This window comes from Rousettus aegyptiacus, unplaced genomic scaffold (assembly GCF_014176215.1).
Source record: "Rousettus aegyptiacus isolate mRouAeg1 unplaced genomic scaffold, mRouAeg1.p scaffold_m13_p_2, whole genome shotgun sequence".
Lineage (NCBI taxonomy): Eukaryota > Metazoa > Chordata > Mammalia > Chiroptera > Pteropodidae > Rousettus > Rousettus aegyptiacus.
The window spans coordinates 14,293,982-14,306,590 of record NW_023416295.1 but is presented as its reverse complement, the minus strand read 5'-3'; the positions used below and the strand labels follow the sequence as shown (position 1 = coordinate 14,306,590).

General features: G+C 50.2%; 1 protein-coding gene across 5 annotated transcripts; it reads right to left on the bottom strand.

Annotated features, from left to right (window-relative positions):
• Positions 1-2,186: 2,186 nt before the first annotated feature.
• PRKAG3 (protein kinase AMP-activated non-catalytic subunit gamma 3) lies at positions 2,187-12,448 on the bottom strand. Of its 5 annotated transcripts, XM_016156764.2 has the most exons (14): positions 12,380-12,448; positions 11,967-12,006; positions 11,328-11,489; positions 10,579-10,982; positions 9,496-9,577; positions 9,023-9,081; positions 8,859-8,904; positions 8,599-8,653; positions 8,280-8,406; positions 7,972-8,137; positions 6,771-6,808; positions 6,449-6,595; positions 5,875-6,107; positions 2,187-5,281 (listed from the first exon to the last, which is right to left on the bottom strand). In XM_016156764.2, exons 1-13 carry the CDS (start codon positions 12,410-12,412, stop codon positions 5,991-5,993), a joined length of 1,476 nt encoding a protein of 491 aa, XP_016012250.2. In that variant the 5' UTR covers positions 12,413-12,448; the 3' UTR covers positions 2,187-5,281; positions 5,875-5,990. The 5 variants fall into 5 exon arrangements, with proteins under 5 accessions (XP_016012250.2, XP_036093515.1, XP_036093516.1 ...); XM_036237622.1 differs by lacking the exon at positions 12,380-12,448 and having other exon boundaries at positions 11,967-12,373; XM_036237623.1 differs by lacking the exons at positions 2,187-5,281; positions 12,380-12,448 and having other exon boundaries at positions 5,547-6,107; positions 11,967-12,373.
• Between the last annotated feature and the right edge of the window lie 161 nt (positions 12,449-12,609).

Sequence of the window (12,609 nt, the reverse complement as noted above, 5' to 3'; positions counted from 1 at the left end):
TCCCAGACCTCGCGGAGAGGCCTTAGCTTCATCTGGCATTGGCTGAGGGCCTGTCTGAGCAGGAGCTGCAGGAGGCCCCCCAGCACTGAGAGCAGCACCCTATTTTGAACCCAAAGGACTTAGATATAGGAGGTGAGGTGCTACACAAATTGTTGAAAGAGCTCTAGGCTGGGCCTATAGGAACGACTCCTAGGACATCACTAGGGCACTGACTAACCTGGGGAGCACCATGTTGGCCACACTCAGGAGAATGGGAGTTGGCAAAGCTCTTGATACAACTCTTGGCCCCAGAGCTACTCCATGTCTCTCAGGTCTATGCTAGCAGAAAAAAAAAAGATACCCTCTTTGCCCCTACCTGTTAATACCCATGAAACCAGTAGTCACTGAACTTGAACCTCTGCTAATGCCTCCCGACCGCCCCCGCCAGAAAGAGCAGGAGCGGCAGAAACGTGGCATTTGTCACACTACCACTTTCCAAATCTCTCTCATGTACATCTGAGAGCTGGAACCTAAGTTCCTCCTAGAACTCTAGCTGTGAGGGAACCTGGGGATTGTAGTCTGTAGCTTTCAAGCCTATTTGGCACAGAAAACCAGCTAGAAGGAAAGTAGGGAGGTTGACATTGAGAGCCAATGTATCATATCACGGGCCTGAGAGGTCAGTAAGTCCCAACTTCCTAGAGTCCTAGTCTCAGCTGTAAAATTTCTGCTGAGTCATAGAAAACTGAAGTCAAGTTTCTCGTGTCTGTGGGGATTTGAGTTTGAGCCCATTTTAAAAAGCATGTAATTGCCCTGATTAAAATCCTTCAGTAGCTTCTCTTCTTAGCACCCAGGCAAAATCCAAAGTCCTTACTGTGGTTTAGAAGACTCGTATTCTGCTACCTTGCCCTCAACTCTTCCCCCTCACCCGCCCACCCAGATGCTCCTTCCACAGCTGAGCCCAAATTCTTTGTATTTCCCTGAGTACATAATGCACTCTCCAGGCTCAATACTTTGTGCTTAATGCCCCTTCTCCTTGGAACATCCTCTTCACCAACTGCCATGTCATCCCAGAGAACTTACTTTCCCTTAGGACTCAGCTCAAATGACACACTGCTTCTGCAAAGCCTTCCCTAGCCTCTCTGGGTGAGCCTGAGCACTTCCTCTTGTGAGTTCCCCTATACCCTTCCCTTTACAGGGCTGAGCACTAGGTGTGTTCACCTTATTATAGACCTGACTGCCTCCCCAACCAGCTGTGAACCCCCTGGAGGCACAAATCGAGCTCCTTTCCATTTGGATCCCAGTGTTCAACTCTGTGTCTAACACCTAGGAGGTGATTATATAATGCTTGTCAAAGGAGAAAAGAATGGGATTAGAGGAAGGGGAGGGAGGGAAAGAGGGAGGATAGTGAGCTTTCCATATTGAGAAGAGAAACCTGGAGAGAATTGGAAGGAATTCCTGATTGTAAAGGTGTGTATCTCAATCCAACCTGTGCGTGTTGGGGGGGAGGTGGGGAGGGTTCACCTGTGAGAGCCCCTTATAAATGCAGAGGATGGGGACTGGGCTTGGAGAGTGCCAGGATCTCTGTCACAATGTCACCCAAAGCAGACTTCTGCCTTTCCCAATGTGCTGCTCCTTCAGAGCACCAGGAGTGAGCTGTCCAAGCCATGTGAACCCTTCAGTGCTGATGCTTGGGTGGAGGGAAATCGATGTCATGTGGTTTAGGATTGCGGTTTTGTAGCATCTGTCCAAGGGAGTCAGCATTCATAATCTGCAGCTCAGTGTATGAACGTGTAGGCTAATTTCTCATTAAACTCTACGAAGATTATGTATATCCACAGGATAAAATATTATTCAGCTATAAAAAAGGGATAAAGTACTGATTCATGCTGCATCATGGATGAACCTTGAAAACATTATGCTAATGAAGGAAGCCAGACACAAAAAGACCACATCTTGTATGATTCCATTGACATGAAATGTCTGGAATAGGCAACTCTGTAGGGACAGAATGTAGGTTAGTGGCTGCTGGAAGCTGGTGGTAAGGGAGGATGGGGAGTGATTGTTTACAGATAAGGAGTTTCCTTTGAACGAGGAATATGTTCTAGAATTAGATCCTGATGGTAGTTGCGCAACTGCGAATATGTTAAGTGCCATTGAGTTGCACACTTTGAAAAGGTGAATTTAAATAATAAGTGAATTATCTCAGTTCAAAAAAAAAAGTCTATGAAGATGAGACTGTAGAAATAGTTGCCAATGCAAGCAATGCCTCTAGAGGCACTGCGGGGCGGGGAGGGGGCTTCTGAGGCAGCCCCGTACCGCCCTGCACCCACAGGGCCAGAGATCCGGCCTCCGATCACAACAGAAATGCAGAGCCAAAACAACGGCGAAGCAGTCGGTGAAATAATGGTATCCTTGTGAGCATTAATTAAAGAGCAGGCTATATTCCCTGACTTCTTGATGAAGTGTAGACACACCTTCAGAGGCTCCTCCCCACTTCCCCAAATTTTTGCCATCAATGGCAAGTGAAGGCTGCTTTCTACAACATATAAGAGCTGAAGAGCTATTAACACAACTATGAACTCTTGCCCATAGACACAGCTCTGGGAAGAGAATCAAAGACTTCTACCCTAAACAGAGAAAAACAAAATATAGCATGGCCAAAGAGGTTTTATCTTTATACTACAGGTTATTATTATATTTTTTTAATTTTAAAAGATTTTTATTGAAATACAACATATACCCGCAGAAAAATGTATATACTATAAATGTACATGAAATCCTTTTGCTTATCTTGGGAGTTGAAAATGGCCTCTATCAGTTTATGTTCCATCATAATGCCTGGACGAGACTTATTTAATGTAAATGAAAAAATTACTTTCTTTACGGTGATTCATTCCAACACATATGATAGCTATAGGATGAGTGTGATGTAATAGTTTGGGCTCTTTCCCTTGCAGCTCTACCTCTGCAGGGCGGAAAACATAAGCTCTGGTTTGAGGGTTGGCACAAAGCCCATCAATGGCAAATGATGGGCCACACTTCCACGGTCTGGGGTCTCCAGAAGTCACAGTGAGGCTCCCGTATAACCCACCCTGATCTGACTCTATAAGGAAAGAAGAATAATAGGATTTAGAAAAACTGCAGAAGAGTAAACATTAATTCGGCACAGCAGATATACCTTCTTTAGGATGGTGGACCCAGGAGGGTAGAGACCCCTGTGCTCTCAAGGGCAGAAGGAGGTGGAAAGAGCACTTTCCTTGGGCTGCCCTTTTCACCTAAACCCTGTGCTGTGACCTTTGATGGTCTACTCATGCAGAGCAACCCAAGGCACTGCCCCAAAAGACGACCCTGCCTACTTACCCTAGAGCCATCACAGCTAGAGGCAGCCTGCCCCAGGCTCCTCAAGGACACTGTCACTTGAGTGAGCAAACACTCCCTTCCAGCCTCCCACTTGAGCCCAAGACCCGAGACATTCCCGGGCAGGGCCAGAGCAAGCCAGCTCCTGACCCATGGATTAAAGCAAAGCCGGAAATGGAAGCTAAGATGCCATGAGAAAATGCCTTCATTTCCTGCCTGACTCATCAAGCACAAGTGTCTGTCTCCACTCCGTTGCTCTGTGAGTAAATGGGGTGAGAGCATCCTTTAGAAATATTAGACTCCTTTTCCCCACTGGATCGCTAGACCTGCAGTGTGCATTGCCACAGGGGCGGGGTGACAGAACGGAAGCTGTCTTGGCTTTGGAATTTCGAAAGCCCGACCCTTAAGGTAGGTGGTAAGAACTCAAGACACACACAGTGGATTTGGAAGAATATAAGAAGAAGAAAAAAAAAAAAAAAAAACCTCTACCTCTGCTAGGTAGAGACTCCACAGGCTGGTGGGGGCTGGGGAAGCAAAGCGTAGACAGTTTTTGAGTCCCCGAGAAAGAGCTATGTCTGAAGGAATGCAGGGAGAACGACAAGTACCCCAGAGAGGTTTAGAGGTCTTAAGGATAGTGGAGTCCATGTTTCTTGGGTAGAGTCTAGGAAAACTACGAGTTGCAGAGCAGAACAGGCCACTTGCTGTCCATCTCAGCAGATGGACTTGAGACAGCCCCTCGGAACTTCTCGAAGGCCAGAGGGGTAAAGAGCCAGGAGCTAGAATGTCCTCATGCCCCAAGAGAAGGCAGGCCCTAAGAGGCTTTGTGGTAGGGAGTGAGGGACCACCTAGCAGGGGCTACGCTTACCAGTGACCAACAAGTGACAACCGGATGGAACGGGGATGTTTTAGCAGGTGCTAGCATAGATGGGTAATGATGACTGAGGGAGGAACGAAGTCTTCCATGGCCGAAAGCTTCCTCCTCCTCACTGAACTTAACCCCAGAAAAAGAGGGGAGAGGAATCTCGAACTGATTGAGATTAATTTCTACTACCTGGTAAAGTGGGCTTCATAATAGAAATTACATTCGGTATTAGAAAAATTATGTTTCTTGCAAATTAGAGTTTGTGGAGTGAATTGTACCTACTACATAAGTAACTAATGTTCTCTTTATGGTTTTGTTATAAATTAAAGATGAAAGAAATTTCAGTGGAATAACACTAGGCACAAAAGAAATGCCCCTTGCGGTGGTTCTCCAGTGACGGATTTTCCTTTGCGTCTTTCAATTCAGATAGTACAGGGATCTTGCCACAAGTTCAGGTCAAATGACTGTAGCATTTCCTGAGGGAAACTGATAAAATCTAAGTTCATGGGTTATCCTCGTTCTTTTTTGTGTTCTTGATTGTTCATCCTCAGGATCTGAGTACAAGGCTATCGCTGGGGAGCGAGAACCTGGTTTGCTGGTGAGAGCTAAGGAGAAAGGAGGGAGGAACCCCATTGCCACAGGCAGCCCTGCAAACAGCTACTGCTCCATGGTGCCCCCCGCAGCCCTGAAAGGACACTGCAGAGAGCGTAGGAGGAAGGTGGCCAAGTGGGGAGCACCACTCAGGCAGTTAGTTTCTCTGGGGGAAGAACAGCTGGGACTCCCAGGAGCTGGGACACCGGTGGCAGGTGGTCTAGAAGCCGAGGAATCCAGAGCCCCTGACTAAACCCATGGGCCGAGGGCTCGCTGCACCACTGGGGCCAGTCGCCACCCAGGTAGGGGAAAGTGACGTGGGTGGACATGGAGCAGTTGGCCCTGGGGTAATCCCAGTGCCTCTGGTTCGGGGACCTCTAGGCTCGACTCAGCTGTTCTCCTTAATTGCATCATCCCATAGTGCACAGGGCATTCCCGAGGGTTTCTGGGAGCATACACAGGGCAAGGGCAATTAGGTAGGGCTGGAGAAGCCTGTGAGGAAAAGAGAAGGGAAGACGGTGACTACACGGGGAGGGAAGATTGCCTTTCCAACAGGGGAACCTCAGTCTTGTCACCCACTGCCAAGTAGGTGGAACCTATGCCCCTGCCCTTCTGTACCCCCCTACCAAACACACTACCAGGAAAACGTCTGAGATCATATCAGATATACTGAGATGAGTACTTAGATAGAAGCTCACTCGTTTTAGTCTTAGTTCTTACTGAGCGGGGAAATTTCATTCAACAAAGGTTTATTAACTTCCTTCCTTCCAGTAGGAGAATTCAAAGTAGGTGCGACATGAATTGTGAAAAGGCAGGTCAATCTCCCTAGAGCACCTGAAGTCACAGCACACTGCCTTGCCTTTATCCTGGCCCCTGTGCACCCCTCTTATGGGGGCCTGCATGACCTCATTTGAGACTGGAACAAAATGGTGGCCCCACGGTGTGTCCTGATACTCGTAGTTTTCATGGAGCTGTTCAACTATGAGCTGGCCCATCCCATCATCAGGGTGCCCCAATCTGAGATCTGGGAGCCCAGTAAGACCTAGGGGCTGGTGCTGAGGCCAATGGCCCAGGGCAGAGCCTACCTGAACCAGAGCTGAACCAGCTAATGGGGGTGGGGAAAGATGAAGGCCAAGTCCACTGGCTTCCCTCATCGGCTTTGGGTGTAGAAGGTGGCCTGGGAGTGAAGACTCAGATATTCTCAGGCATTGAGGGTATCCAGGCCAGCAGGGCTGAGCACCAGTGCCTGAAGGATGTCGGAGAGGGACACCACGCCCAGGAGATGCTGGGTCTTATCCACTAGCACCAAACGGTGTACCTGTAGGTCCACAGAGGTTCAGTAAGGAGGCAGAGCCATGTGGCTATGGCAGACAGCAAGGTTGGCACCAAGAATCACGGGCAACAACTTGACATAACCAAGGGAGCAAGGGCGTGTCTCCTAGAGACCAGTGAGGGGTGGTTCTGACCTCTCTGGGGTGACTAGCTGGCTGTCGCCTATGGCACCAGGGCCACACAGACAGGAGGCCAGTGTGGACACCGAGAGCTTTTCCACACACTGGGAGGATAGGGCGGGTGCCTGATGCGTAGGGAGAACTGGAGCTGCTTGTGAGAAGGATTGGACCACACGTGTTGGGAGCGTGTATGAGCGGCGTGGGGTACCTGCTCCCGGACGATCCGGTTGATGACTTCCTCTAGGCTCTCTTCAGGCTGGCAAGAAAGGACCCCCTCCATACACAGTGTCCTCTGCCTCAGTGCTTCTGCCACGCTCATGTCTAGGTGGTTGTAGGTTTGCTGGGCAGCCAAGTGCTGGGCAGGGAGGGAAGGTCCGGTCTTCATCACCCCTTCAGCCAGGCTCCGGTCCCACTGATATCATCGCCTACACACTGGTAAAGGCCCCCTGGTCCCCAGATGCCTCTGATTCTCACACCCGCAGCCTCCCTTCAGCACCCCCAGCTCCCCTCCGTTCCCCACGGACACTTACGATCACATCGAAGCGGGAGTAGAGGCCTACGACCTGACCTGCGGGGTGGTGGGCGGGGTGAGAGAAAGGCAGGGAAGAGGTTCGAATCGGAAGCAGGGTGCTGTGCAAGGACCTGGGGAGCACTTTCGGAATGAACTGCTTGATGTTCCCCACCCCCACCTCCAGACTTCTGGCTTTATAAGTGAAGCTTCAGGCTGCCACTCTTCGAACCCACAGATCAAAAGCATCACAGAGAGAAAGACGACCTGACATCATGCCTCCTGATGTGATACAGTGTGAGCACATGGCATCACCTGTGAAATATTCTAGCCTCACATGCATAGCCTGAATCCAATCAAGCCTTAAATCTAACTTCTGGTTTACAGGAAACAGGAAACAAGGTAAAGGTCACCAGCAGAAAGCAAACAGACAAATCTGGAGGTGAGACATTCTGTAAGACAAGGACCCAGGCTCTTCAACATCAATGTCGTGAAAATTAAGTGGAGAGGGAACTCCCCACTTCATGATCAACATTAAAAGAAACTTAGGGACAAAAGAAGCAAATGCAAAGTACAGACCTTAATTGATCCTGGTTTTAACAAATCAACTGTAAAAATAGATATTCTTGAGGAAAATGGGGAAATGAGAATTAAGATTGGATATTAGATAATATTAATAAAATATAGCTTTGTTGGGTGATATAGGAAATATACTTATTTTAAAAGATGCATACTGAAATGTTTAGGGGTGAAATGACATGATGTCTATAATTTAAATTACTTTAGCAAAAAATAAAGAAAAATATGTTAACGATAGTTAAACCAGGCAATGGATTTTAACTTTGAAATCATTTACAACCATAATTTACCAAATAATTGATCTTTTAGTTCCTACGACCCCTTTTTAGAGCAAGAAATTGAGGTCTGGCTGGGTCCCATGGCCCATTTCAGGTAAAATTAAAATCAAAAACCTCATCTACTATTTCCTCTCACCATGCTCATTTTATTGCACATAATCCTTTTAAATCATCCTGGGGAGTCAAAGGAAAGGTGTTGCTAAGATTCCCACTTTACACATGGGGAAACTGAGGCACAGAGAGGCCAATTGGTCCAAGGCAGAGACTTCTAACCCTGTCTCCAGCCTGGGCCCTGAGCTGACGCCATGTGGATTCTTGCCCTTCACTGCCCAGCCCCAGCCCAAACCCTATTTTAGGTACGGGTACCAGTTTCGTTGACCACGGGCAAAGCAGACACGCGCCGGTCCACAAAGATGTCCAGTGCAGTCAGGACGGGTGCCGTTTCCAGCACCACAGCCAAGTCTCGGAATGTGCCAATGCCCAAATCTTGGATGGTTCGGGAGATGAAGGATGGCCGGGGCAGCAGGGCACCCTGGTTGAGTTTGAGACAGGTAGTATCACCAGAATGGAGCAGCCCCAGGCTTCAGCTCCTCCTTCCTCAGTTTCCAGGGATACACGCCTTAGCCCCTGGGATACACTCACACGCCCCCTCAGCCCGGCTGGCCTAGACTCACAAAGATGTGCAGGAACTTGAGTAGCCGTTTGTGTGTGATGATGTAGAGCACGTTGCCTGAGACCGGGTCTAGGACAGGCAGGCGGTGGATCCTGTTCTTGATAAGGGTGTAGACAGCTTCAAACAGGCTGCAGAGGTGGGAGCAGTGAGCCTGAGGCCGCTGGGAGAGAGACACCTTCCATCCCAGCCCCCTAGAAAGGAGGGTAGGGTGCCAAGGCTGCCTGTGGGCCTCCCAGGGTATGCTGGTTTAGAACTAAAGGGCTAGGGAAGGGGACTGTGCAGAGCAAGGAAGCTCAGTTAGGTTTTAGAGGACGCTTAACCTGTCATTAGGAGAGATGGAGACCAGAGGCTTGAAGCAGCCTTGAAGGTAGATCTCTGTAGGAAAAGCTGGAGTCAGGCCAAGGGAGCTGGCCACCCTGCCTCACCCCTCAGCCTCCCAGACTGTCCCCCCCGTCAGGCCCCCCAGCCTCCCTGTCACCCTTCCTCTCCTCCCTCCAGGAAATCCCCGCTGCCTAGTCTCTCCTTCAGGTCTTGGACTCTGTATCCTCAGCCCCTTTCCAGGTCCCCTCTGTCCACTCACCCCTCCAGGTCTCGATCTTATGTTCTTCAATCTCATAGATCTGGACCTAGAGACACGGACAGGACGCCAGAAGTCAGACGTGGATCTCTCAGGCACCAGGATCCCTGAACTCCCCTCCACCCAACCCGGATGGGTGCCCTCGGGACTCCCAGCCCACTCCTCACCAGGGGAGACCGGTAATAGCGCTGCAGCACCAGGATGAAGTCTGTGATGGTCAGCATCCCTGCGGGGTTGGAGGGGGACGGGGGTTCAGCCTGGGGCCTTGTGGGAGGAGGCAGGTTGCAGGGTTAGACTCCCCTTCCCCGCCCTGCCACTGTCCTAGCACTGAGACAACAACGGTGGGAACTGTGGGAAGCAGGAGTAGGACAGCCCGCGCCGTGCCTGAGAAATGGGGCTCTCTCTTCTTCTCCTCTAATTTCTCTCCTCCCCCTACGCACCTGTTTCTATTTTCCCAATCTCTTCCGCTCCCTTTCCTCTTCTCCTACCTGCAATCTGTGACCTGGGATCATGGGGCAGTAGAGCGGGAGGGGTCGGCTGGTCACATCTCTTCCAAGATGGGGAAAGCCAACACAGAACCACCTCACTAGGTCCCTCCTTTCCTGTCCCCACCACCGCCGCCTCCCCAGTCCCTCCTTACCCACAAAGCTCTGCTTCTTGCTGTCCCACAGAGGTGCCGCCCGGACACCATTGGCCACCAAGGCAAAGAAGGCCTTTTTGATCTGAGGGCCAGGGAGAACAGTTGAAGGGTGAGTCTCCTACTGCCTCTCAGTGGTACCCTGCCCAACCCAGTGTCCTTCCATGAGATCTTCACTTGAGCTAGCCTGCCTTTCTCGCGTGTGGCACACACCAGACATGATCCTTATCTGTGACATTTGCTACAGAGATAAGGCTGCTGGTGGCCACAGGCACTCACTGAAGGTGACACCCTCACCAGGCACACTAGGGTGTGGAAAACTCGGTGTTTCTACTAGGAAGTCGTATGTGTACAGACATACACAGTATAATTTTGCTAATTTAAGTACTAGAGGTATAATTATTTACATAACATTTACAAAATATGTTTCTCCAAATAAATTTTACATTGATTCATTTTAACCTCATCCTTAGCAACGCTATCTAAACGTGATGGCTGTATTTTTCTAAAATATATGAAAAGAAATACAAAGCTACTAATATGTCACTAGTATCAAATTGTGAACTGTGGACAGCACACATATCATGCTTTGGAAAACACTGTTCAAAAATACATGATGATAAGAATGGAATCATAGGCATTTTGTAGCTCGGCCTAAATAGCAGAACAGAGAACAGAGCTCGTTCTGTTTATCTGGTACCGAGAGTCTCCTGTCCTTTTCCTAAGCCATGTCTGCAATGTCTTTCACATAATTTTGGGTTCAAAAAGTGCTCCCACCTATCCTAGGTTGCCTCAAGAGTCCTCTGAAACTTGTAGGGCAAAGCAAGCATTCTTATCCCTATTTTAGAGAAGATAGAAGTAAAGTGACAGACCCAAGATCCTGCAGATACTAAGGGGCAGAGCTGCAATAACAATTCGGGGTGCTCACAGAGAGGAGCAGCCCTCCCCGCACTGGTCTCCATGGTGCTAAGGAGAAGTTCTGGAAGGGGACTTTGCAGGGGGGCCTGGCCTGCCGGGGCGTCCCGGAGGGTGTGAGCAGTGCTTGCAGCCCCCTGAGGTTGGAGGTATACAGAGCCGTGGCCTCACCTCCAGCGTGGTGTCGAAGATGACCAGCTTGGAGCTGGTCGCCATGGCATCGTAGCAGGTGTGCTTCTGCATGAAGTGCATGTAGACCTGGGCCCCTGGCTTCTGCAGCTCGTCATCCCAGCCCTGCTTGGGTAACGGGGCCTGCGGAGACGGGCACAGCGCAGGCCTCTCTTCCACCAGGCCGAGCTCATACCTATAGGTTGCTGTAGCTGGGAACTCTTCGTCCAGCTCCAGACTGTCCATGCTGCAGCCAGCAGCTGAGTCTGTACACTCAGGGGAGAGGATGTCCCACTTTGTTAGTGGGGTGTCCACCCCAGCCAAAGTAGCAGACCGAGCCAAAGGTATGGCCTTGGGGAATGTGGCCTCCAGCCCGATGGACTCAGCATCTGGCCTGGATTGAAGACCTGTTTGGGATGAGAGGACAGTAATTCCATCTCCCAAGATACTTTACCATCTGCTGTCTCAGTTTATCCTCACAGCAGCCTTGGGAAGCCTGAATGTTGTGGGCCCCGGTTTGCATATGAGAAAGCTGGGTCTCAGGGAGTCACACAAGATAGTGGCTCTGCCTTGAGTAACCCATGCTGGGTCCCTGGCTCTGTGACGCAGTCATCTTCTCCCATGTCGGGAGACGGAAGCTACAAGATGAGGATTGTGTCCAGCTCTGTGCTATGGAGGCATCAGGGGCAGAGCCCCGGCCTCTGGCTCTGGGACTTCCCACAGCCCCTCCTTCCCATCTCCCCAAAACTGGCCTTGGCCTTCTCCCAGGTCTGGCACCTCCTCTTCTTCCACAGCCTCCTGCCTTGTCCATCTCGAGGCCTTGGCCCCCCGTTTCCCGTGGCTTCTTTCTGAGCTGGTGGTCATGGCCAGTGATGGCCATGAAGTGCTATCTCCTTGCTCTAGGAAGCTCATCTCTGAAAGAAGGAATGGGGCCTGTTTGGTTAATAGGGAGTAACATAATGAAATCAATTAAAATGTAGTTCATAATAATATCGAATACTTGCAAGCTTCCAAAGGCCTTTTCTCCAACATTTTTCTCATTCAAACCTCATAGCAATCTTATAAGGAAGAATATTATTACCATTCCTAGTTTACTGATGAAAGACCTGAGATGCGAGAGGTTAAGCAATTTGCCACAAATCACACAGCTAGTAAGTGGTAAAGTCAGAACAGGAGTCTAAGTCTTCAGACGCTAAATCCCCCTCCTCTTTTGAAAGAGAAAAGAGGAGGAGAGGAAACGGAAGAAGAAATAAAGAGGAACAAAGAAAGAAAAGGAGAGGAAGACAAAAGACAGGCTAGTGGAGTGAGTGAGACTGAGGGCCCAGAGAGGTAGGGGTAAAAGGAAGTGAGAAAAGAGGGCGGGCCCCCCAGGAGGGGGCTGCGCCACCTACCTTGATGTTCAGGTCCCACAAGACTGCTCCACCTTGGGGTCTGTGGGGAGAAGAACGTTTGAAGGAGAAAATGCCCTATGTTCTGAAACATAGGTCCTTCCCTTCCCACCACGAACACGCACACACCCCACAAACACACATCAACGCGCACGCCCATACACAAACCACTATGCACACTGAGGAGCACATACTCAACCATTCTCAGGCACAGAGCCATGTACACTCACACAAAGAATATACACACATAGACATCCACATAATCATATGCACAGAGAAAACCCAGGTCGAACACACACACACACACACACAGACACGGGCACACCGCACACACAGACACAGGCACACAGTGTTGTGTGTTTTCAATCTTCTGGCCTCAGCTGCCTCAGCTCACGGCCTCCCCCAAACCCTTGTACCCTGCGCAGTGCACGCTCCAGCTCGGGCTCCATGTGGCCAGTGCAGACCAACAGAGAGCAAGTGTGCGACACTGTGGCTGGGCAGCACTATTCTGGGCCCGGCCCTTGGCACCCTGCTCCCCTGGATCAGTTACTCTCTGGGTGTCAGGCAGCTGAGAGGGCGGGGCCCACCCGCTCAGCTGCTCCAGCCCAGCAGCCTGGGGGCAGGGTGGGGAGGAGAGGAGCAACCT